The sequence below is a fragment of the Ambystoma mexicanum genome, chromosome 7q (genome assembly GCF_040938575.1).
Source record: "Ambystoma mexicanum isolate Mex_15411 chromosome 7q, UKY_AmexF1_1, whole genome shotgun sequence".
Classification (NCBI taxonomy): Eukaryota; Metazoa; Chordata; class Amphibia; order Caudata; family Ambystomatidae; genus Ambystoma; species Ambystoma mexicanum.
The window spans coordinates 673656246-673682105 of NC_090941.1; the positions used below are offsets into that span (position 1 = coordinate 673656246).

At 47.0% G+C, this 25860-nt stretch overlaps 1 protein-coding gene across 1 annotated transcript in view; it reads right to left on the reverse strand.

Annotated features, from left to right (window-relative positions):
- The window catches only part of CDK8 (cyclin dependent kinase 8), a 679675-nt gene that overhangs the window by 122945 nt on the left and 530870 nt on the right, over window positions 1-25860 (reverse strand). Inside the window, exon 9 of the mRNA XM_069639174.1 lies at window positions 4019-4091. Within this exon, the coding sequence (XP_069495275.1) occupies window positions 4019-4091 (73 nt within the window). The remainder of the gene's footprint in view (window positions 1-4018; window positions 4092-25860) is intronic.

A 25860-nucleotide genomic window follows, 5' to 3' on the forward strand; every position in this document is an offset into this window, starting at 1 on the left:
GTAACCATCTGTAGAATATCTTGAGCCCTCACCTCTGGTGGCGAGGCTTTTCCCAGGGAAGCGTCCAGGATCGCTCCTATGAACTGGAGTCTCTGCGATGGTATCATTTGTGACTTCTTTAAATTGAGGGAGAAGCCCAGTCTGTGAAGGAAGTGGCACACGTGATTTAGCTGGATCTGAGCTTGTTCCGGAGAAACAGCCCTGATCAACCAATCGTCCAGGTAGGGGTAGACGTGAATCCCTTCCCTCCTTAGACTTGCAGCCACTACCGACATTAACTTGGTGAAGACCCTCGGGGCGGAGGTCAGCCCAAATGGCAGCACTCGAAATTGTTAGTGAGAGTTGCCAATTGCGAACCTCAGGTATTTCCTGTGTTTGAGATGGATAGGCACATGGAAATAAGCGTCCTGAAGGTCCAGAGATACCAACCAGTCCTGGAACTGAAGGGCCTGGAGGATCTGAGAAAGAGTGACCATCTTGAATTTGTCTTTTCTGAGGAATTTGTTCAATTTTCGCAAGTCCAAGATGGGTCTCAGTCCTCCATCTTTCTTTGGAATGAGAAAGTAAGGGGAGTACCAGCCCTTGTTCCTCTCTGCTACAGGTACCGGTTCTATGGCACCTTTCTCTAGCAGGTCCCAAATTTCCTGCAAGAGGAGCGGATCTGGAGCTTTCTGAGAGCTGATCCCCGGTGGATGACTGAGGTATACGTAGGAAAGGCAGGCAGTAACCTTGGGCAACTGTTTCCAATGCCCAAGCATCTGACGTGATAGCCTGCCATACCGCCAGATGTTGAGTCAACCTGCCTCCTACAGGTGCCCTGTGAGGGAAGTCCTCAGAGTGGTTTTGGGGCGGCTGATGCAGATGCCGATGGTAAAGAGGTACCTGCTGTTGCTGCAGCTTTTGAATATCTACCCCGCCCACCTCGGGTAGTTCTTCTTTGACCCCTTTGAGCCGGTCGTCCTCTACCTCTTCCGAATGCGGAGTAGAAGCGAAAGGACTTGCCCCTCGCAGAGGTTCCTGTGGGACGAAAAGGAGTCTGACGGATTGCAGCTCCTAGGGATTTTGCTGCTGCTTTTGAAGTTTGCAGTTTCTCTAAACTGTCATCCGCCTTTTTCCCGAACAAAGAAGAGCCATCGAATGGCATGTTCAAGAGCCTGGCTTGCACATCTGGGGCAAAACCAGACTTTCTCAACCAAGCGAATCTCCTGGTTGATGTACTTGCCGCCATTGCTCTGCTGATACTGTCAGCCGAATCAATGCCCGTCTGGAGGGATTCGCACATAGCGTCTTTACCGTCCTGTATAATATTCAGGAACGCATCCCTTTCTTCTCCCTCCGGGATGCAGTCAGCCGCTGTAGAAGCACACTCCCAAAGTGTATGGCTGAACCTAGCAAGGGTGCAAGTAGCATTAACAGACTTTAACGCCATGCTACATGCTGAAAAGACTTTCTTTGCCATAGCATCATATTTTTTATCGTCCCTGTCCTGTGGGATGGTAGGATAAGCCGTCTTGACATCGGTAGAGGATGCTGCCTGTACCACCAGACTTTCTGGGGATGGGTGTTTAGACAAAAACTCTGGGTCTGTAGACGATACCCTGTACTTTGTAGACAGTTTTTTATTTACTGCTGGTACTACATCTGGGGTTTCCCAGTTTGTCATGATCTTTCTCTGAAGAGCTTTATGAAAAGGCACCACAGGATCCTCCTGTGGGCCTTTGTCAAGAATATCCGTGAGGTCATCTTGTTGGAAAGATTGTGAAGGTGCAGACCACCCCATGAACTCTGTGATCCTGGCCATTAAGGCTCTGTAGGGGGTTTCAGCATGCTCCCCTGGGTCTGGCTTAGCAAACTCCACCTTAGGGGAAGTGTCTAACCCACTTGCCTCATGTAAGGAATCATGAAGATCCTTTAACCTGCGCTCTTCAGAGGAAAATTCCTCTCTAATTGGGGTTACAGGTCCCTGTAACTCAAATGCGTCTTCCTTTTCAGACAATTCACCCTCTTCCAAAATTGAGGACATAGTTCTCAATTGTTCTGAACTCAAAGGGAGTAAATCCCATTTCCAAGGCAGAGGGTGCCGAACTTGTCATTATCGGCCTCGAAAATGTCGAAGTCGTCGACGGCTTCGAGCGTGGCGTCGAAAACAAAGGCGGAGGCCTCGAAGACCTCGAAAGAATTGGAATTCTACTCGACAATCTCGAAGCCATCGACGTCGAGGACCTGGGGATAGTCACTGGATGTGTCGTAACCGTGACTTTTCTTGGCATCGACGCCGGTGTCGAAGCTGGCGTCGAGTCGACAGACCGGTGTGTCGAAGGTCCCTTCGGCAACGGCGTCGAAGACATCGACCTCGACGGAACCCTCGTCGACGGAACCTTCGAGGAAGGTTTGGAGGTCATAGTCCTACTCGAAGGTTCGAGACGCGCTCGAGAGGTTTCCTTCGCCGGGTACTGCGACTCGCGGCGTTTTTGACCTTCGGTTCTTTCGACTAGAGCATCGCTCTCGGCAGTCTTCGAGGGGGTCGAGGCCGCTTTCTCGAAGACGCTCATCATATTTTTTCGGAATTCCTCCCATTCAGCCCGGGAACTATGTTTCGTGGGGCAAGGGATTCTTTTTGGCGAAACAGAGGAAGAGGAAGACGGAGAAGGGGATCTTCGACGTCTCCTCTTCGAGTGCTTCGATCTCGAGGAGTGATGAGACCCACTCCGAGACCTGGAGCGCGAATGGTGACGAGGAGACGAATGTCTCGACTTCGTCGACGAAGAAGAAGCTTTAAAAGTCTTACCTTTCTCCAGCTTCCCCCTACGCTCCTTCAGGGCCTTAGCTGTCATGGACATACAGTCCTCGCATTCCGAACAATGGTGTTCAGCTCCCAAACACCACAGACAAACTCTGAGGATCGGTCAACGACATCTTTTTCCCACAATCTCGACATTTCTTGAAGCCGGATCGAGGAGTTGTCGGTTCCGACGAGGAAGCCATCGAGTACGGATCGAATAACTCGAGGTAAATAGGATTAACCTGACTAAGAACTGAGCAACGGTATTCCGAGGCACTGAGTAAGCACGGAAAAATGGAACTGAGCAACGGACGCTGCGCGCGGCCTTTATAGGCAGGATGACGTCGACACGGCGGCTGTCGAGGGACATCGACTCGGAGGACGTAGACGCGCAGCACCCTCTAGAGAAAAGATTTTCCGAGGCCAGCAGAGCTGGAAAGAGATATCTAAGATGAGGAATATGTCGGAGGACACAATCCCTTCGAAGTTAGCTTATAGACATTAGGAATCTTGGAATATGGGATGCTGGTGATTACATTTCCCTCACTTTACTTTAACGAAATCAGTCTGAGTAATCTGCTGCAGAGCATTGGAATTAGGGGGTCTTTTCCTTTTCAATCACAAGAAATGTTTGCATGTACACCCATACATACCTGAATACAGCTCATCACTGCAGCTGTGCTTCCAGGAGCTTACAATCCTAAAGGAAAAAAAGTCCATTCCAGAGCAGCCCCAGACTTCACGCAAGCAGAGAAACTAGGCAGTGGCTGTCGCTGCTGATCAGTCTATAAAATGCATCAGCCACACTGGGCTTGCCAAAACAAGATGGCATGCCAAGAATGCTTCCACATACTCTTATATCCTGCACATATGCCATTTGCACCATTGGCCACACAGTGACACTGGAAGCTCAAATTGCATAGCCACAGTTAACATCCTTAAAACCGGCATGGCTTAACAGCATTCGTTTGGAAGCCACCAATGTACCAAATGGCAGTTTGAAACGCCTCCTGCATTACTGCAGACAAGGTACTGAGTAACCTACACTCATACATGCACTTTTTAGGCACATCCAGGCAGATGCTCCACAGACAGTCCTACAATTGCAATTAAACATATGCATATTACTTCAATGCTTCTAAAAGAAAAACGCATTTCGCAAATTTATGAGAATTGACTCTTAGTGTTAAATACAATAATGTTGCACTAAATACAATGATGCATCTCTGCACTTACCAAGTGGAATGCTTTACTATCTGGTTTTACTTTGTGCTTTTCCATGTATTTGATAAGGCTACAGTTGGTATACCTGGAAGATAAAAATAAATTCAAGTTACTCACTGTATTAACTACAGTAATACTAAACATCCTGTCTTCTTTCCTCATTATTGGAGGTCATCCTGCAAAGTAAACAAAACCAAAGCTCTGTGTGCAGTAATATATTAGCATTTTGGGATAGAGCATTTGACTCCCGCCATATTAACATGTTTCAGAAGAACATGTTTCAGAAAGGTTGCAGATGGTGGCATTGATTGCATTTAACTCATGACAGATCTTAGGTGGAGAGCAGGCCTTGAGAGACCAACACTAAGATAATGCACACAATACAGCGAGTTATAGACACCCAAGTGGCAGGAACACGTCTGAGATCACCATTGGTGACAAAAATCCTGTTTTAAGAACTGACACACAATATATTCTAGGTAATGGTTGAGGACCATGCTCACATTCACATTGTGCAGTTTTCTCTGCGTTCAGAGGGAGTTGGAAATAAACAGGAGCAACTATTTTCTTTAAACTCAGGATATTATTTGTACCGCATCCTTCTGAATTATAGTATAAACTCATTTGAAAAATTGCCTCAAGCAAACTAACCAGACAAGCAGATTTCATAGCAACTGAAAAGTTTGTTAACCAAATTTCCATAAACAATCCATAGGTCTCAAAAGGCTTACTGACCAACACCATCAAAACAGACTTGGTAGGTATTATTAACAGCTGGAAAAAGATAACAATTCTTTCAGTAGGCCTCTTGATCATTTGTTTCTGGAAGCAGAAATAATGAGGTGGGACCAAGAAAAGAAAGATGGAACAAGAAAAACAATCTTATTATTGGCTCAGAACGCTTAATATTGGCTCAGAACGGGACCAACAAAACCACACAAATGAACATTATAACTTTGTATTTGTTTTATTAGTAACACACACCATCGAGCCCGGAGGCATCAGGGCGCAACTTGTGCAGAGTTACATACAGAGCATATATAGAAACAGTTTTGAGCACGGGTCGAATGTACATACATAATAATCAAGGGTATATGGAACAAGTTACTTACCTGCAACTGTTCTCCAGCATGGGTCTGGCATGGATTCACATGCTCATGAATCTTCCCTGTCGTAGGGCCGGGAATCCTCGGTAAAGAAAAAATCAGTATCAGTTTCGTTTCTGATCTGTCCGTCTTAGTAGTAACCAACCACTGATCTCTGGGTCATACTGCCCCCAGCCAATGACTGCCCTCTCCCTAAGCCCCTCCCCTGGCAGCCATCCTCAGATTTGGTAGCACGTGAAGTGGCAGTATGACCAAGTGAAGAGCCGCAGAGGGGTAGGAGGGAGGGTTCGCATGTGAATCCATGCCAGACCCATGCTGGAGAACAACAGTTACAGCTAAGTAACTTGTTCCTTCTCCAGCATGGGGTCTGGCATCGATTCACATGCTCATGAATATAAGAATACATAGCAGTATACACATGCACAACCACGGGAGGTGGCAACAGGCTCAACATTAAGCAATACAACAACTCAACATTAAGCATCTCTTACCTCCTCACCAGGCTCACCTTAAGCGAACAGGTTGCGCAGCACTGCTTGGCCGACCCTGGAGTCCCAATCGACGCAGTAGAATCTTGTGAAGGTGTGCGTCGACCTCCACGTAGCAGCCCTGCAGATGTCCAGCAGGGGCACACCAGACAGGAATGCCGTGGTAGCAGCGATTGCACTGGTCGAATGGGCTCTCGGACGTCCGGGCAGCTGTCGGTTTGCCAACCAATGACAGTGCATGATGCAGCCGGAGAGCCATCTGGAAATGGAAGCCTTCGAGAGAGCCTTCCCCTGATTCACAGGTCCAAAGTTCACAAACAGCTGTGATGTCTTCCGAAAACTCTGTGGGGTCCACGTAGAACTTCAGTGCTCTAGCCACATCCAGTGAGTGCAAAGTCCTCTCGGCCGGCGACGGGAAGAAAACTGGCAACACCAAGGGCTCGTTGAGGTGGAAGTCTGACGGCACCTTGGGCATAAAGGAGGGGTGCGTCCTCAGCACCACCCTTGTGTCATGAAAAGTCAAGTATGGAGGCTTGCAAGATAGGGCCTGGATCTCTCCCACTCGTCGTGCGGAGGTGATGGCCACAAGAAATGCTGTCTTCCAAGACAGGAACTTCAACGGCGCCGAATGCATAGGCTCGAATGGGGCACCCATGAGCATGGTCAGCACCACGTTTAGCTCCCACGCCGTGGCAGGGGCCCTCACTGGCGGGGACGATCGGAATAGTCCCTTCATGAATTCAATCACAAGGCGATGACACTACAAGGACGCCCGTCCAGAAGTTCTGGTGTATTGGGAAATGGCAGCCAGATGTATCTTGATGGAGGCGTGAGCCAGTCCAGCTTTGGCCAGCGACAGTAGGTACAGCAATACTTGAGGGGCCGTAATCCGCAGACAGTTAATCTTCTATGCACGGCACCAGACAGAGAACCTCTTCCACTTATGTCCATAGCATTTGAGAGTTGAGGACGCCCTGGCTTTTGCAAGAACCTCTCTGCAGTCAGCTGGGATATCGTACCCTCCAAACTCTAGTGCTGCAGGAACCAAGCCTGCAAGTTCAGCGACTCCGGGTCATGATGAAGAATGGCGCCTCCTTCTCTGGAGAGAAGATCCGTGTCCGTCGCCAGCTTGATAGGTGGGGATGCCGACAAGTCCAGAAGGTCCGGAAACCAGATCTGTCTCTGCCACGCCGGTGCGACGAGGATCATCCTGCACCTGGACCTCTTGAGCTGGTTGATGAGACGGAGCAGCAACGGCAACGCGTACAGGAACAGGCCGTCCCAAAGGAACGAGAAAGCATCGCCCATGCTCCTCGGTTGTGCGAACCTGCTGGCGAACCTCTGGCACTTGGAGTTTGTCGCCGTCGCGAACAGGTTGATCTGGGGTTTGCCCCACCGTCGAAAGAGCCGATCCACCTGGTCCTGGCGAGTTCCCACTCGTGGCACGAGCGCAGCTCCCTGCTGAGTGAGTCGGCAATGGTGTTTTTTATTCCTGCCAGGTGGAAGGGAACCAGCAACATCCCCTGGGCGACGGCCCAGTGCCACAGATCCTGGGCCTCCTTGGATAGGGCTGGGGATCTGGTGCCTCCCTGCTTCCAATTGTAGAACATCGTGGTGGTGTTGTCGGTGAAGATCCTCACCACTTTGTCCTTGAGGGACGGAAGGAACGATTTGAGCCCCCAGAACACAGCTCGTAGCTCCAGGATTTGATGTGAAGAGACCTCTCCTCTGGGAGCCAGAGGCCTCTTGCGTGGAGAACTCCGGTGTGGGCCTCCCATCCCTCCAGGGAGGCGTCCATCGTTACCGTCTCCCGATACGCTGGGGTCTGAAAGTCCATGCGTGCCGCGAGGTGCGCACGGGCACCCCACCATACAATCGCCTGACGGAACTCATCGTCGAGCAGGATCCTGTCTTCGAAGCTGCCCGCCGCTTGAATCCAGCGGGTGTTGAGGAACTCTTGTAGCGGACGCATCCGAAGTCTGCAAAGGGGCACAAGATAGATGCAGGAGGACATCATCCCGAGGAGGGACTTGATGGACCTCACTCTGGCCACATCCGTGGCCAACAGGCGCTGCACCTTGCCCAAAATGGCCTTCGTCCTTTCTTCCGACGGAGAAGCCAATCGCTTCACTGTATCGAGCTTCGCTCCCAGAAACAGTGCCACCTGTGACGGGACCAGATGGGATTTCGGGTAGTTGATGGCGAATCCCAACTCCGTGAGCAGGCGGACGGTCCTCACTGTGTGTTCGACGGCGAGTTCTCTTGACCTTGCACGGATTAGCCAGTCGTCCAGGTAGGGGTAGACGTGGATCCCTTGCAGGCGCAGCCGCGCCGCCACAGGTGCGAGGCACTTGGTGAACACCCTGGGTGCTGACTTTAATCCGAACGGCAGGGCAATGAATTGGTAGTGACGCCCGCCCCTGGACTACGAATCTGAGAAACTCTGTCCTTTTAGAATGGGGATGTGGAAGTAAGCATCCTCCAGGTCCAGTGACGATAGGAAGTCGCCCTCCTCCAGCTGTCCCAGCACGTGCTGGAGGGTGACCATCCTCAATTTCTGTGCCTTGATGTACTTGTTCAAACGACGCAGGTTCAGGATGGGGCGCCAACCGCCTGTCTTCTTTCTGATGAGGAAGTATCTTGAGTATACTCCGGAGCCTCTTGGGGACGAGCTCGATGGCATCCTTCTTGAGCATCGCCCTTACCTCCAACAGCAGTTGAGGGACGTGATTCTCCTTCCTGGCCACGGGAGGAATGCGAGGACACTTCTTTTAAAATTCCAGCGAGCGTCCGCGGTCCAGGGTGTTCGGCACCCAACGGTCAGTGGAGATGGACTCCCACACGCTGACGAACTTCGTCAGCCGGCCTCCCACTGGGGTGCTTTGGTGGGGGCCCGACGCTACAGCTGGTTCAGTCCTGCTTGGAAGAGGCCTTGCCGCCTTGGCCTCCTTGCCGACGGCGGCGAGACCCTCCTTGCTTGCCGCGGCCTCTGTAGGCCTCCTGGGACGAGGAGTGGCCGCCTGGCGGTAAGTAGAAGAGCCGCCGCTGGATCCCTCCAGACTCGGGCTGTTTCCGTGTCTGTCTTGATGGCCTGGAGGGGCTCATCCACTGTCTTTCCAAACAGGTTGTTGCCGTCGAACGGCATGTCCAAAACTCTGGTCTGGACGTCCTGGCGAAAGTCCGTTGCCTTGAGCCATCCGTTGTGTCATCGCCGCCGCCGTCGTCCGTCCCCTTCGCCGTATCCTCCCGGGGGTCCGGCGAGGGGGATGATGGGTCCACAGGCCTCGCGGGCACGAAGGGCAGAGCGGGGTGGACTCTCCTCTGCTTGTTCGGAGGGCTTCCCAACGGGCCTGGTTCTGGATCCTCCTTCGGGGTCTGTGGTAACCTCAACCTTATCTCAGTACATAAGGATTGGATTGCCAACAAAATGGCTGCCGAGCTATCCTGGGGCTCGGGTAATGGCTGCGACAGACGGGATGGCTGCTCCACTGGGCCCTTGTCTTCGCCATCGTCGCTATCTTCGATCACATCAGAGGGAACCTCCCCCTGGGATCGAACCTTCTTGAACCTCTCGTTGAGGCCTATGAACCTCTCGTTGAGGCCTTTCACGGTTTCCACCGGATCCTCCTCGGAGGCTGAATCCGAGTCCGTAATGGCCACCCCCCCCTTTTCCGCCGGGGTATTAACGATGGTCTGGAAAGAGGATTCCCTCCGTGGCGGCAGGGAAACTCTGGGCCCCGAGGCCGCATCCACTGGCATAGCCTCTGCCGGCTTCGCCAGGGCCGCTGCAACAACCTCGATAGAGGCCTCTGCCGGGTGGATCAAGGCCCTCACCACCTTAGGTGCGTCCTGGGCCTTCGCTTTGGGGGAGGGTCATCGCCTAGCTCCCCCTCGGCTTCCTTCGAGATCGACCAGGGCCTCTCCAGAAGCTTACCCGGGTTCTCGGACTTCCTCTTCCCCGAACCAGAGCGCTGGCTCGTGGTTGATCGTGCCGGGGAAGTCTCGCCCTGCCTGGCAGCCGAGGAGCCGACATTTCGGCACTCCCGGTGCCCACAGACTCGCGGTGCTTGGCCTTCTGTTGGGCCCCCGTCGCCAGGGCACCCTCACAGGACTTCGAAGACCACTCAGACTTTTTCTTTGCCTTCTCACCTGCTGTGCCCTTCTCCAGCCAGGCGGCGAGGCGGGAACGACGATCTTGCTTGGTCCGTTCCGACAGGTTCTTGCAGAACGCACAGTCCTTCTCCACGTGCGTCTTGTCCTCATGAAGACAGTAGAGACATCTCGAATGCTCGTCCTCCTTGAAAACATTTTGCAATCTGCATCCTGGGCAGCTCATGAACAGCTTGGATCTGGGTGTCGAGCTACCCTTGTCCTGGGCCATGTCCGTTGAGGTAGGCCACAGATCTTCCGGAATCTTCCAAGAAGCGTAACTCGATGAAAACTTCACCCTTGAGGGGCGTAGAAGAATTCCGAAACGGGTCCCCGTTATCGGAAGTAGAAACGGTGGAGCTTGAGGCTCGATTAACTGAAAAAATGAGAAAATTCTCCTGAAAAAGCACGAAAACGCAGTAAACGCTTGAGAGCTAAAACACGAGGACTCCCAACACTTGAACGTGCGGTAAAAATCGGAGGATGGCTGCCAGGGGAGGGGCTTAGGTGGAGGGCAGTCATTGGCTGGGGACAGTATGAACCAGAGATCAGTGATTGGTTACTACTAAGAAAGACAGATCAGGAACTAAACGAAACTGATAATGATTTTTTTTCTTTACCGAGGATTCCCGGCCTGACGACGGGGAATATTCATGAGCATGTAAATCCATGCCAGACCCCATGCTGGAGAACAATTGGTATATCAAGTATATTGGTATATGGGATACATTACTCACCGTAATCGTATTTCTGATGCTTGCATCTGCTTAGATTCACATGCTGTGCATAGGCCGACATCTAGTGGAAGCTGCGGCGTATTAGTTTGTTTTTCGAAACTCGAAAATGGGCGTCGACACAGGGCGTGCCAGTAATACTATCCCTAGTGTGACGTCCACTGTATCCATGATCCCTCACGCGTCCAGGACCCTCAGATTGTATTTTTTCTGACATGAGGTAGCATGAGGAGTAGCGCGAGTACAGATAATCCAAGCAGATAGATAAGACTACAAGCATCCATGCGCCTTCTCTCAGAGGGGATGAAGGGTGGGTCGCATGTGAATCTAAGCAGATACAAGCATCAGAGATACGATTGATTACGGTGAGTAATGTATCCCTTCTGAGGCTTGTGGAATCTGGTTAGATCACATGCTGTGCATAGATTAGTGAGCAGTGTTAGAAGAAGGTGGGATGTGTGAAGGGTCATGAGCAAATAAATGTCTTAGAACCGCTTGTCCCACTTGAGTATCTGTCTTGGAATGGGTGTCAATGCAGTAGGTGCTGAGTAAAAGTGTGAATAGAGCTCCAAGTAGCTGCCTTGCAAATGGTGTTAAGGGGTACATTTGCAATGAAAGCCAGAGTGGCCCCAATGCCTCTTGTAGAGTGGGCTCTTGGTGTGAAAGGCAAAGTTTTTCAGAAAGGGAGTAACACAGCTGGATACATTTAACAATCCACTTAGAGATGGCACCTTTAGAGACACGATCTCCCTCTTTGCCTGTAGCTACAGAGACAAACAGCTGGTCTGTTTTCTTTTACATAATATAGGACCGCCCTACGCACGTATAGGGTGTGTAGTTTCACCTCAGTCGAGCTTTGTGGGTCTTGGAAGAAAGCCGGAAGCTCGATGGACTGGTTCACGTGGAATTTATAAATAAACTTAGGTGAGAACCTAGGGTGTGTACGTAAAACCAGTTTATCTTTATGAAATGTAAAGAAAGGATCCTGCACTGACAGAGCCTGAATTTCACTGACCCTTCTTATAGATGTAATTGCTACTAAAAAGGCCGTCTTATAAGTCAGGTGTTTGAGGCTGCTTTTATGCATGGGCTCGAATGGGGGGCCCATGAGTTTAGATAGCACCACGTTAAGGTCCCATCCTGGTGGTGGGTTTGAAATTGGAGGGTGAAGTCTCTTTACTCCTTCCATGAAGGCTTTAACCACTGGTACTTTCCACCACGACACCTTGTTATGGGAGGTGGTGTATGCTGACAGAGCTGCCAGGTGTACCTTCAGTGAGTTAAAAACCAACCCTGCGTCCAGCAGGTGGAGCATGTATGTGACAATTGTGGTAGGAGTGCAATCAACTGGGTTGATTCGTTTATTCTGGCACCAGATTACAAATCTTTTCCATTTGTCAAAGTAGCAGTGCCTCGTGTTTGGCTTCCTAGATTCTCTTAGGATGTCCATACATCTCTACGGCAAATTGAGATATCCAAAATCTATGACCTAAGGAGCCATGCTGCCAGGTTCATAGAGTTGGGTTGAGGATGCACTTTCTGACCCTGGTGCTGGGACAGTAGGTTGTACCAGCCCGGGAGTTTGATGGGTTCGCACACTACTGGTCTGCGTAAGTGTGGGAACCACGGTTGTCTCCCCCCACATGGGAGCAACTAGGATGAGCGTCATTGATTCTCTGTTCATCTTGTTGACCACCTTCCTGATGAGGTGTTGGTGGAAAAGCGTAGGCAAACATCCCTGGGAGCCTGGTTGGGGAACCTGGATGCGAATCCTGGGCACTGTGTTTTCGCTTGTGGCGAATAGGTCTATAGTGGGGAAACCCCACTGAGAGAAGATATCTTCTATGATTTCTCTGTGTAGACACCATTCGTGTGCCTCTGGGAGGGGATCTCTGCTCAAAGCGTCCGCCAGAGAATTGAGATCCCCTGGAACATGTTGAGATGACAGGAAAGTGTTCCGTCTGAGTGCCCATATCCAAATTTTCTGGACAAGCTTGGACAGATTTGGCGAATGAGTCCCTCCTTGCTTGTTCAGGTAAAACATAGCTGTAGTGCTGTCCGTCTGGATCTGCACTGACAGGTTCAACAGGTAGGGCTCGAACGCTTGAAGCGCTCTGAATACTGCCAGAAGCTCTAGCAGGTTGATATGATTCTTCGCTACTGAGTGAGACCAGAGACCCTGAGCTGTGTGGTGGAGATGGTGTGCTCCCCACCCTGACAGGCATGCGTCCGTTGTGACTACCGCCTGTATCTCGGGATCGGAAAAGTGTTTCCCCTTGGACAGATTTTCTCTTGTCCACCAGTGAAGGATTTGTACAAGTGTTGGCGAAATGACCACTAGATCGTCCCACTGACCACTTGCCTGAGACCACTGTTTCGCCAACCATTCCTGCATGGGACAACATGCGCAGGCGCGCGTGGGGGACCAGGTAAATACATGACGCCATCATGCCCAGCAAACGCATTGCTTCGCATACCGTTATTTGGCGACCGGCCTGATATTGCGGAATTTGCAGCAGTATATTCTGAATTCTTTCCTCTGATGGAAAGGCCAACCCCTCTTGTGTGTTTAGGACAGCTCCTAGGAACTGTTTGGAGGTGCTTGGCACCAGACCTGACTTTTTCTCGTTTATGGAGAAACCTAATTCGAAGAGGAGGTCGATCGTTCTTTGAATGTTTGTTCAGCAAATTACTGGGGTCTCCCCCGTGATGAGCCAGTAGTCCAGATAAGGGTACACTGGGATTGCCTCCCTGCGTAGGTGTGCCGCCGCCAGTACCTTGGTGAATACCCTTGAAGCCGAGGCTATCCCGAAGGGCAGTACCTTGAACTGGTAGTGCTTACTGTCCACCTTGAAGCGCAAGTATCTTCTGTGCGCTGGGAACATGGAAATATGAAAATAGGCATCTTTCATGTCCAATGTTGCCATGTAGTACCCCTTTTGTAGGAGGGGGATTACCTCTTGGAGAGTAGTCATGAGACATTTCTGGGGCTTGACATACTTGTTTGCAGGCCATAAAACCAATACTGGGCGCACTGCCAAATTTTTTTTGGCACAAGGAAGTAAGTTGAATAAATACCCTTGTTTACCTGGTGTCCCGGGACGAGTTCTATCGTGTCCTTTGCTAGAAGATTGGCGATCTCTTCGAGGAGGATCTTCTGGTGGTCCAATGAGTGTTCTTTTTATCGTGGAGGGTGGTTTTGGGGACGCTCTAACAGTTCTATGCAGTATCCTGCGGACACTGTGGCAGCACCCATATGTCTGATGTAATCCCTTCCCAAGCTTGGGTGAAGTTGGAAATGTGTCCCCCTACTGGGGATGCGTGAGAAGGGACCCTGAACGGAACATCACTGTTTTGGGGGAGGTGTGCCGCCGCCTCTACTGGGGCTGCCTCTACCCTTACCACGTCCTCTTTTGTTACCCCCCTGCAATAACACTGGGTAGACTGCTGGTTGTTGTTCCATGGTGTACCCTGCCCCTGGGAATAGTTGGAGCCTCTCTGGGAATTTAGGGCGCGTGGGCAACTGAAATTGCCATTCCCTCTTTGATTCGGGGGTTTGTTGGTTAATGTCACGCTCACCTGATTCCCACAGAGGCGCAGGTCTGGCTTCGAGTGCTGATGCTTCTTCAATGGTGAAGCGCAGGACTCTGAAGATGGACAGGAAGGGCCCCTCTACTCTGGCTTTTCTGGCTCGCAGGAATATTCCCCTGTGCGTGAAAAGGGCATATTACCTACTGACGGAATAATGCTCAAGCCTCCCACTCCCTTCCAACCCTCCACGATACTCTTCCACGATTCCCTGTGAAGTCTCACCTTAGGGTCTGGAAGGATGAATTCTCCATCCTGCTTCTGATGCAGGGGCGCGTTGAAACCCAGTTACTTCACTGGATTGAGGTTTGATGGGAGTTCAAAATAAGCTTGACTATTCAGGTGAGGCGCTGTAAGAGTTCTGTTGCAAGTTCAAAAGTTCAAGCTTAATAATAATGTTCATTGTCTTATTGCAGCAAGCGCTAATGCTTATGTCTTTTTCCCCATAGGGGCCGGGGTCCGGAATGCCAGGAAGCGGCAGGACCCGAAATGAAATGGGAATGACCCAACAGGTAAGTCTTAGAAGGAAACTGAGCTTTTCCTATTTCCCTTCCTTCTCACCTTGTTTTCCGGTCTTTCTCTCTAGGCTCTGGGAAGAGGGTGCGGATCCGGATGATTGCTGCTGAAGATGGAGGCGCCCAGGAAAGGTGAGTGAAATGCAGCACTGCAGCGATCGAAGCGAAATGCTTTTAAAATGATGTCTTCCCTTTCAGGATCGTCGGTGTGATGTCTCCGTGATGCAGCTTTAGCAGGTAAGGTCTTCTTTCTCTCCAATTCTCTCTTATCTCCCTTTGCAGGCGACCCAAGATGCTGACAGGCGTGGCTGAAGTCCAGATGCAGGAGCTGACACGGTGAGCGTCCAGCTGCGAGGAGCAGAACGCCGCGAAGCGTGAGTTGCTGATCGGGCGTGGTTTAAATAGCTTTGGAAGAAGTTCCAGGTATGTATCCTTCCCCGACCACACCCAGGTGGAAAGTAGTCCCACAGGTAAAGTAGTTCCATTCAGGCCTCAAGAGGGCCTGGATGTAGCAGCATGGTCTGCATCAGTTAAGTGCACATTAAAACACTTGAACACATGTCTAGCTTTATGAGCCTGGCGCCTAAGGCGCCAGGACAGGGGTCCAACATGAGCCTGGCGCCTAAGGCGCCAGGACTGTGTCCAAAGGGCCCCAGCTTGGGCCCGCTGGCACTTCCCTGGGGGGGAATGATGCCTGCCTCTGGGGTTGCTTGGTCGGACCTGGCTCCTTGGAGGTAGGCATCATGACAGTTAATTGGCCCAGGGATTTGAGAGTCTCGTACTCATCCTTGGCATTTTTTAACGCGTCCTCTACCACCTTGCCAAACAGTAGATCCGGCTCCACTGGTTTGTCCATTAACGATGCTTGGGTCTCGGGTTTGAACCCAGATTGCCGTAACCAAGCATGTCTTTTGATAACAGTGCTCTCTGCTATCAATCTGCCAGCATTATCCTCAGCATCAAAGGTTGCTTTTAAGATGCAACCGGACACGGCTCTTCCCTCCGACGCAACCCGTGCCAACTGGCTTTTTAAGGGTTCTGGGGCGGAGTCGATAAGTGCCGCGACTTCTTCCCACTGGTGGCAGTTGTAACTTGCCAGTAGGGTGGTGGAATTGGCAATCTTTGCCAGGTAGGCGGAAGTGGAGGCTACTTTCCTACCCAAACCATAAATCTTTTTGCTCTCCTTGTCGGGAGGAGCATCAGATGATGATAGGGGCGTTCCAGCGCTCTTTCGGGTGTTTGTAACTACTAGGGAGCCGGTTTCAGATGCCCCCTTATGTACAGCGGGTCTGATTGGGCTGCCCTGAATAGTTTTTCGATCCTGGGGTTGCAGCAGTATATTCCGAATTCTTTCCGCCCTGGTGATGTTAGGATTTACAAGGGAAGGTTCTATTCTTCTTTGTATAGATTTGAGGATAGGGATGGCCTGGACAACAGGTCTCCTTTCTCCTACTAATCCCTCGGCAAAGTCCCTCTCTTCCTGTGTTCCCTGGGTGTCAATGTGGAAATGTTCTGCCGCTCTGGACAAAACTTCATTCAGGAGAGGTTGGTTGTCGACAGGGGAGTCGGTAACCGGGGGTTGTCTACTGGGGAATATACCCTGTAGGTTTCTAGGTCGTCCTCGTCCTCCTCTTGGTCCTCGTCATCCCCATAGTAGCCCGTCCCAGTTTGGTCTCCCAACGTGCCCAAATCTGGATCCTCAATAAAGGGTGGATCCTCATTATATTGAGATATAATATTGGCTTTCACTTTCTACAGCTGGTCACGTGGGCGACTCCTTAATATCTCTTTTGGTTTTATTGTGATAAATCTTGTTAACATAATCGGAGGATTACACTTCCCTCATGATGTCGCAATTCCTCGGAGTTGCCGGTATCAAGCCTAGAACGTTAAAAATGCATTGGATGAAGAAATAACTCTGACTCTGCGCCAATTAATTTTCGGAAGTTGTACGTTTTAAATCAATCAAAGGTTAAATCAGAAAAAATTGCCCTGTTGACACGTGTTTCGGCTTAATAAAGCCTTTTTCAAAAGTGGGCTACTTTGGTGCATTTATTATTCCATTACTGATTTGTCTTTTACATATAACAAAATATACATATGTTCAAAACGTTCCCCCAATCACAATACCCCCCCGCAAAAACATATAATCAAAAGTATTCAAGTATTCCAATTGATATTTAAAGACAGATTCGGGGTTGGTAATGGGGAGGATTGTATAGGTCATAAAAGAAAATCACATTTGTGCAAATACATTGTGCAACACACAAAAAAGCGAAAGCGTAGGTAAAAAGGGATGAAAACAAACCAAAAGTAAAACATTTTGATTCAGTTTCATATACACAACAAAACAAATAGGTAAAAAATAAAAATGATACATAAGTAAATAAACGAAATGGAGAAAGAGAAATACAACATTGTTAGTACTGGTTGCCAAAATGCTAGTGCTATTATAATTCGCTCTGATATGTTCTTAACCACATGTTCACTTACCCAATTGCTATTAGTTTGTCCACGGATTAAGTTGTTCTGCTTCGATTTAATTGGGTTCTATCCCAAGCTCCTTCTCTGTCAATTACATATAATTGGTCTGCTTAATCCACTGTATTCATTTCAGAAAGATAAGTATCTACTCCTACTTCAATATTAATCAAGACCATATAATGAGCTTCCTGTATCGTTTACTCATTTTTATTTTTATCTCGCTATGTTACCGTAATGCAAGTCCATACGTTTCCTTAAAAATGCGTGAGCAGATCTCCAAATTCTTAACAGTTATTCAAGTCTTTGTAATTCAATTGTACTATTGTACTGCTCTGATTAAACAAAAGATCTCAATCCTATTTGTTTCGAATCTATACGTTTTGCTTACCTCCTGCTACTAGTTCACTTGCGTTGGCGTTCCTACGGACGCCGTCGCCATTTTGGAAATCCTTTTTAAAGCGGTTTCCATAGTAACGCGGTGCTCTTCTCGTCATTTTGTAGTCTTTATGGTCTAGATGCCATGCTACTGGTTATGCGGAATTCTTAATCCAATTAATTTTAAAGAACTGAATAGTATCAGAATTACATGAATGAATGCTGGTTTCTGTTGATTGTCAATAATATAATGTTGCGTTGTGTGTCAGACGTAACTAAGTGCCGTCCCTGGAGCCATGGGTGCCATTTTATACTACCTAATTTGCGATGGTTTCCATGACGGCGAAGTTCCCTTTATTTATTATCCCTTTAGTGAATGTCTAAGAATGTGTATTCCCCCTTCTACCACTCCATTTGATAAGTTCTTAAGCAATTCACCTTCGTGACATTATAGTCAAATATGCAATTAAGTTCATATATTGTTAAATACTTTATATGTGATTCCAAAGTAATAATTTCCTTATTAGCTGTCTACATTAATCGTATTGCATCATTTAAACATTAATGTTTGTTCAGTCTTATCCATCACATATATTAGTACAATCATAAACCACACTCATAAAAACAATGCCATTTCAGTATCTTTATTCAGGCCTGTTACCGTAGAGTCAAAGTAACAGATGAGCCAGACTTCTGCTTGTCGTAAGGCTCTTAGTCTATCCCCGCCTCTTTTAGACAGAGTGACTTGTTGTAACCCAACAAATTTGATCAGTTTCTTATCGTCCATTTGGTGTGAGTTCTGCCAATGGGCCGCCAATGGTAAAGTAGGGTCTTGACTCCCTATTTTGCTGAGATGTTCTCGTATTCTTGTTCTAAGTTCTCGTTTCGTACTGCCTATATATATTTTGGTACAAACACAACAAATGCTATACACAACATATTTAGTTCTGCTTATAATTGCTTGTTTGATTTTCACAGATGTCCCATTCCGATCCTTAAATTCTTGTGTGGCTTCACTTGCAAATGTACACATGGTACAATATCCACATTTGCGGAATCCCGTGTCTTTTTTCGTAAGCCAAGTGCGAATCTCAGGTTCTTTAATGTCCGGCAATAATGATGGGCTTATTAGAGATTTCAATGTATTCGCTCTTTTAAATATCAATGTTGGTTTCTCACCCACAAATTTATTGATATGCTCATCCAGTTTTAGTAGATACCAATGCTTTAAGGCGTTTTGAATTCTTCTATGATCTTGGTTGTATTGTGTGATGAACCTTACTTCTGTTCGTTCTGTGTTAAGGAGTTTGCTCTTTTTCATCAAGGTGTCTTCCTGTTTTAGGCTTTTGGTTTTTTCATAGGCCTTCTTGACACTTGACCCTGGATATCCTCTATTCAAAAAACGTGTTTTCAATAGTTTGCATTCCTGCTCAAAACTCTTGTTCCTGCCATACTCAAATAATCTTCCCTATTCATGATCACAATGTTTCCCCCTTAACCGCCTCCTTGATGACGATCGATGTGTCCATTGATAATTCCTTCAGCGCTCTTTTTTGTCCAGGTGTTAGATTGTCCTTGTTGTACTTTAGGTGAGTCCCATCTTTGTTACATTGCTTTGAAATCTGATGAAATTCTTTTGTTACCGCCTGATAGAAAGTATCTATTATGTTATCTTTCTACAGCCGGTCACGTGGGTGACTCCTTAATATCTCTTTTGGTTTTATTGTGATAAATCTTTTTAACATAATCTGAGGATTACACTTCCCTCATGATGTCGCAATTCCTCGAAGTTGCCGGTATCAAGCCTTTACCGTTAAAAAGAATTAAATTGTGGAAAAGATACATAGACGATATTTTGCTCATTTGGGATGTACCAGTAGACGGATTTGCTTGATTACCAACAGATTGAATCAAAATCACTTTGAAATAGAATTCGTAGGAGCCTGTAATCCTAGGGAAATATATTTCTTAGATCTCACAATAAGCGTCAATAATCATCATCTTACAACACAGACATTCAGGAAACCAACAGAAGTGAATTCCATTTTACATGCGACGAGTTGTCATAAGAAAACGACTTATGAATTTACCATTAGGTGAATACGTACGAGCAAGACATAATTGTCAAGAACAAAAGAGTTTTGAGCAGGAATGCAAACTATTGAAAACACCTTTTTTGAATAGAGGATATCCAGGGTCAAGTGTCAAGAAGGCCTATGAAAAAACCAAAACCCTAAAACAGGAAGACCCCCTCGATGAAAAAGAGCAAACTCCTTAAAACAGAACCAACAGAAGTAGGGTTCATCACACAATACAATCAAGATCATAGAAGAATTCAAAAAGCCTTGAAAAAGCATTGGTTTCTACTAAAACTGGATGAGCATATCAATAAATTTGTGGGTGAGAAACCCACATTGATATTTAAAAGAGCGAATACATTGAAATCTCTAATAAGCCCATCATTATTGCCGGACATTAAAGAACCTGAGATTCGCACTTGGCTTACGAAAGAAGACATGGGATTCTGCAAATGTGGCTATTGTACCATGTGTACATTTGCAAGTGAAGCCACACAAGAATTTAAGGATCGGAATGGGAAATCTGTGAAAATCAAACAAGCAATTAATTGCAGAACTAACTATGTTGTGTATAGCATTTGTTGTGTTTGTACCAAAATATATATAGGCAGTACGAAACGACAACTTAGAACAAGAATACGAGAACATCTCAGCAAAATAGGGAGTCAAGACCCTACTTTACCATTGGGGGCCCATTGGCAGAACTCACACCAAATGGACGATAAGAAACTGATCAAATTTGTTGGGTTACAACAAGTCACTCTGTCTAAAAGAGGCGGGGATAGACTAAGAGCCTTACGACAAGCAGAAGCCAGGCTCATCTGTTACTTTGACTCTACGGTAACAGGCCTGAACAAAGATACTGAAATGGCATCGTTTTTATGAGTGTGGTTTATGATTGTACTAATATATGTGATGGATAAGACTGAACAAACATTCATGTGTAAATGATGCCATACTATTAATCTAGACAGCTAATAAGGAAATTATTACTTTGGAATCACATATAAAGTATCCAACAATATATGAACTTAATTGCATATTTGACTATAATGTCACGAAGGTGAATTGCTTAAGAACTTATCAAATGGAGTGGTAGAAGGGGGGAATACACATTCTTAGACATTCATTAAAGGCATAATAAATAAAGGGAACTTCGCTGTCATGGAAACCATCGCAAATTAGGTAGTATAAAATGGCACCCATGGCTCCAGTGATGGCACTTAGTTATGTCTGACACACAACACAATATTATATTATTGACGATCAACAGAAACCAGCATTAATTCGTGTAATTCTGAGACTATTCAGTTCTTTAAAATTAATTAGATTAAGAATTCTGCATAACCAGTGGCATGGCATCTAGACCATAAAGACTACAAAATGATGAGAACAGCACCGCATTACTATGGAAACCGTTTTAAAAAGGATTTCCAAAATGGCGATGGCGTCCGTAGGAACGCCAACGCAAGTGAACTAGTAGCAGGAGGTAAGCAAAACGTATAGATTCGAAACAAATAGGATTGAGATCTTTTGTTTAATCAGAGCAGTACAATAGTACAATTGAATTACAAAGACTTGAATAACTTAAGAATTTGGAGATCTGCTCACGCATTTTTAAGGAAACGTATGGACTTACATTACGGTAACATAGCGAGATAAAAATAAAAATGAGTAAACGATACAGGAAGCTCATTATATGCTCTTGATTAATATGACAAACTAATAGCAATTGGGTAAGTGAACATGTGTTTAACATATCAGAGCTAATTATAATAGCACTAGCATTTTGGCAACCAGTACCAACAATGTTGTATTTCTCTCTTTCTCCATTTCATTTATTTACTTATGTATCATTTTTATTTTTTACCTATTTGTTTTGTTGTGTATATGAAACTGAATCAAAATGTTTTACTTTTGGTTTGTTTTCATCCCTTTTTACCTATGCTTTCGCTTTGTCTTTAAATATCAATTGGAATACTTTTGATTATATGTTTTTGCGGGGGGCTATTGTGATTGGGGGAACGTTTTGAACATATGTATATTTTGTTATATGTAAAAGACAAATCAGTAATGGAATGATAAATGCACCAAAGTAGCCCACTTTTGAAAGGCTTTATTAAGCCGAAACATGTGTCAACAGGGCAATTTTTTCTGATTTAACCTTTGATTGATTAAAACGTACAACTTCCGAAAATTAATTGGCACAGAGTTACTCATTATATTGAGAGTAGGGCTGTATACAGAAGGGGTCCGAAGACCATGTTGGCGCTTCAACCCCGGGACTTCTTACTTGGGGGTATCGGGTCCCTAGATCCTGAGGGTGTAGCCCCGTCAAGGGTATATGAGAGGAAGTGCTCAGGATTCTTGGCATAGAAGTCTGCCAAGGATGACATCCTAGACATAACTCTGTCTATGTCGTCACAAGACCATTCCTTAGACCTGGGAATTACTCTTTACTGGGAGAGTTTCCCCGTTTTATCCTGACTGGACCTATGGCTTTGTGCAGGGATCTTGGTTAAATAGACAGAACTCTGAGACTTGTCTGTCTGTTTCTGTGGAGTAGAAGACTGTGACCTGTCTGACTGCTTCTGTGGTGTAGAAGAAGGTAGAGAATGCTTCTTTTGTTGTTTTCCCCCATCCCCGTGGGTGGAAGAGTGTTTCCCCGGTGTTTTCGCTCCTTCGGAGCTTTTTGACGTCTGGCGTCGAGGTTCAGGGGTAGTGTCCCATTCTCTAGAGTGAGGAGGTCGGGACTCGGGAACAGCTGTCATGCGGTCTGCCGACGCCGACTCCGGGAGTGCAGCCTGAGGATAGAGGTTGGCTTCATCTTCTGACGATCGAACCTCCGTTACCTTAGGGAGGGAAGCACTTTTGGCAACAGTGGATGGCTGCCTGGAGTCATGTGGCGATCTAGATCGAGAACGCACAGAGGACACCGATTCGGTGGACCGTTCCCTGTGTGCCTCTTTCCGAGAACTCGATGTGCGCTTCGAGTCTCGGTGGGACTTCGCGTATTTGGTGGAAGTGATGTGGGTAGCGCTCGTGTCGGCGGGAGTTTTCCCCATAGCTGCCCTGCCGGACAACCTTCCGAGGTCGGGGACTTGAGCTTGGCTGTCTCTCGACGCCATGTTGCCCTCTCCGCCCTAAAGCACGGCGTCGCTGCCATCGCTGAAGGCGCCCTCCGCTCTTGTTGCCTGGCGTGGTGGGCCCAACGTTTGGTCGAACGGTCCTTAAGGGTTTTCGGTTTAAACCGACTACACGCTCTGCAGTTGGACTCGGGGTAGTCCCTCGGCAAGCAGAGGTTACACGTGGCGTGTCTGTCAACCCAAGGGTACTTGCGGTTGCACTTGGGGCAGAATTGGAAAGGGGTACGCTCCATACACACCATGTGGCAGCGGGCTAGTGTGTGTAGGAATATATAAGAAAAAGCCTATATATATTTAGAGTGTAGAGTATGTACCAGCCCCCACTCTCCCTACTTGCAGGGCCGAGGCCAGAGGCCTTCCAAGGCCCAATTCTGTCGTGCAGCTCTCGACGGTTTTTTCTTATCCGACGGCGTCAAGTGTCGAAGGTCAGGGACTCGACATTGGGGTGGAGAAAATGGTGAAATATAACGATATTTAGCAAAATTATGGCTAAGGCCAGGGAACTCCGTGAGCTTCTTCGGACCAGTATGGCGGAAAAAAACAATCTGAGGGTCCTGGACGTGTGAGGGATCATGGGTACAGTGGATGTCACACTAGGGATAGTATTACTGGCACGCCCTGTGTCCACGCCCATTTTCGAGTTTCGAAAAACAAACTAATACTCCACAGCTTCCACTAGATGTCGGCCTATGCACAGCATGTGATCTAAGCAGATTCCACAAGCCTCAGAAATATTGATATATATATATATATATATATATATATATATATATTCTATATCAAGTACATTGGTATATTGATTGGTTTATCAAGGGTTTATCAACTGATTGACCACCTTGGCTAACGCCTAGCAGCAGAACCCGGTGGTCTGCATAATGGGGAGCATATAAATCTCTTTCTAGAGGTCTGGAATACTGAAATTTTACTTTGGCCAAGTCAAGATCAATGAACAGATCTTAAAGAACAGAGAGCTAATGACATTGTGGGAAGTTGTGACTAACAATATCCCCCTTTCCACATGTTGAGGTAGCATCACCTGAACCTGTTGGGCCCAAATGAGGGCAATCAGAATGAGATTGGGCCGATACTGAACTTGTTATTCTCCTATCCCGGAAAAGGATGAAAGTATTAAAAACATTGACAATCCCACAGAAAAATAAACCAATGCCCTAGAGACACCTCATCAGGCCCATCCATGAAACAGAGGTGCTTTTAGTTTTCTGGAGTGCTTAAACTGTTCCGAATCAACTGGAGGATTGATATACTACTTGAGGAATTAATTCCCATCAGTGAAGGACAGGAGCAAAAGGGGAGTCTACATTGGTTTGACTAGCGCAATGCTGGCTCCAACTGGTAAGAGGCATGGATACCAGCCCAATTTCAAAGGACCAGTCTGCCCACAAGTGGAATTCAGTTATCGCCCTCATTTCTTTCATAGAACATAGCAGTGTTTTTGTCCATTTGGATAAGAACCTTGGAATTAATTTCAGAGTGACAGATTGCTTTTAACTCCAAATTGATTCATTAGTGGTACAGCGGGATCAAACAAACGTGGGCTTAGGTGTCCATTTTGGGACCCTCCACCCATACCATGAGGCACCCATACTTTGAGACCCGGAGTGCAAGGGCAATGAATGGTAGGTTGTCCACTTGGGCCTATATTACCAGATCCTTTCAAACATCTTGTGGGACTGTCCTCACCACAGACAGATTCGTACAGATGCCGACCAAGTGAAGCCTTGAATATACAACCAATAACACATGATAAAACCATCAAACTGGGACAGGTGGATAGGAACAGCGCTTGGGTGAAATCATGATGCAAATCTCTTGAAGGGCCTGAATAAGGGGCAGCGGTACACAATGCTATGATGCGTGCATCTTTCAGAGGTTCACTGGGGTGCAGCATATGCAGGTGGCAGCTGACCACATAAGTTAACATTACATATTCGAATCTTTACAGAATTATGCACAGATTATGCCATATCGACGGAGTTTCAGAGAAGGATTGTCTGACTGCTGCTCTGAGTGCTCCACTGCATGGGCGTATAAGGTACAGCAATGCTGCATTAGGTTTGCTGCTGCAAAGGACAGAGCTCCTTTGAGTCTACAGTAGTTGTGCCTGTGGCAAGAGTTGGTAGCAGGTAATGATACAACACTTAGCAAAGGACTTTTCAACAGTGACTTATTTGGTATCAGGCACCCTGCCTGTGTCTTATATCCAGTTGGCAGTGCCAGCCTAAGCATGCCCCACCGTATTTAGAGCTGTGGTAAAATTTATGTTTTGGGCTTTAATGAGCTCTGACTCCAAAGTCCCTAAACTTTAAAATGTACCTCCATAAATAATGCCCAAGATGTATTGATGATAGACATCAGAGGCTAGCTATGCTACATAAGCTAAATAAACCCCTTTGAAAAAGGGAGTACAAAAGTTGCAGAAGGTGGTAAAAATTAGGTAAGTCCAACTGCCCCCAAATACATTCAAAACACTAAACACAATTACTGAAATGGGGATATATACTGGAGCATAAATGCATAAAATAGTCTTGTGGATACTCTATTAATAAGGAGGCAAAACCAGAGGAAAATATTAAACATATTTCCAAAAGTTGAACAGACTTCTTAGCTCCTGGGGAAAATGGCTATATCAAGATGTTCTGATTCGTATACAAGATGGCTAGTCCAGAAGGGTGAGGAGATGGAAGCACCTTTAAACAGACAGACACTGGACTAATTTCAAGCAATAAACTGAGTGGCATGACGGCAAGTTGATCAGCCTCCGTCTCCGAATGAGATCTTCAGCCAACTCATTTGGACTAATTTCCTCAAAACATCTTTGTTGACCTCCACCATTGATTGTGGCTCCTGCCCTCAGTCCTGTAGATGATGTAGCCACCATAAAAGAAATTCATGACCAAGTATTTAATCAAATCTGTGTCTCTAAGGAACCAAATATGTCACTCTAAAGGTAGGATTGAAGGGTGTGATGCTTAGTAGAAGACAAACCTATGGGTACAAGTAAAATCTACATTATTGGTGAAACGACAGGCCTCCCTCATGACACACTCAACCAGTGGCCTAAGAAGTGGATCAACACAAAGAAATAGTGAGACCTGATTGAGAACAAGCTAAAAGGTCTAAGGAAATAAACATGAACCGGAAGAGGAAAAATGCACAAAGTTGCTCCTTTC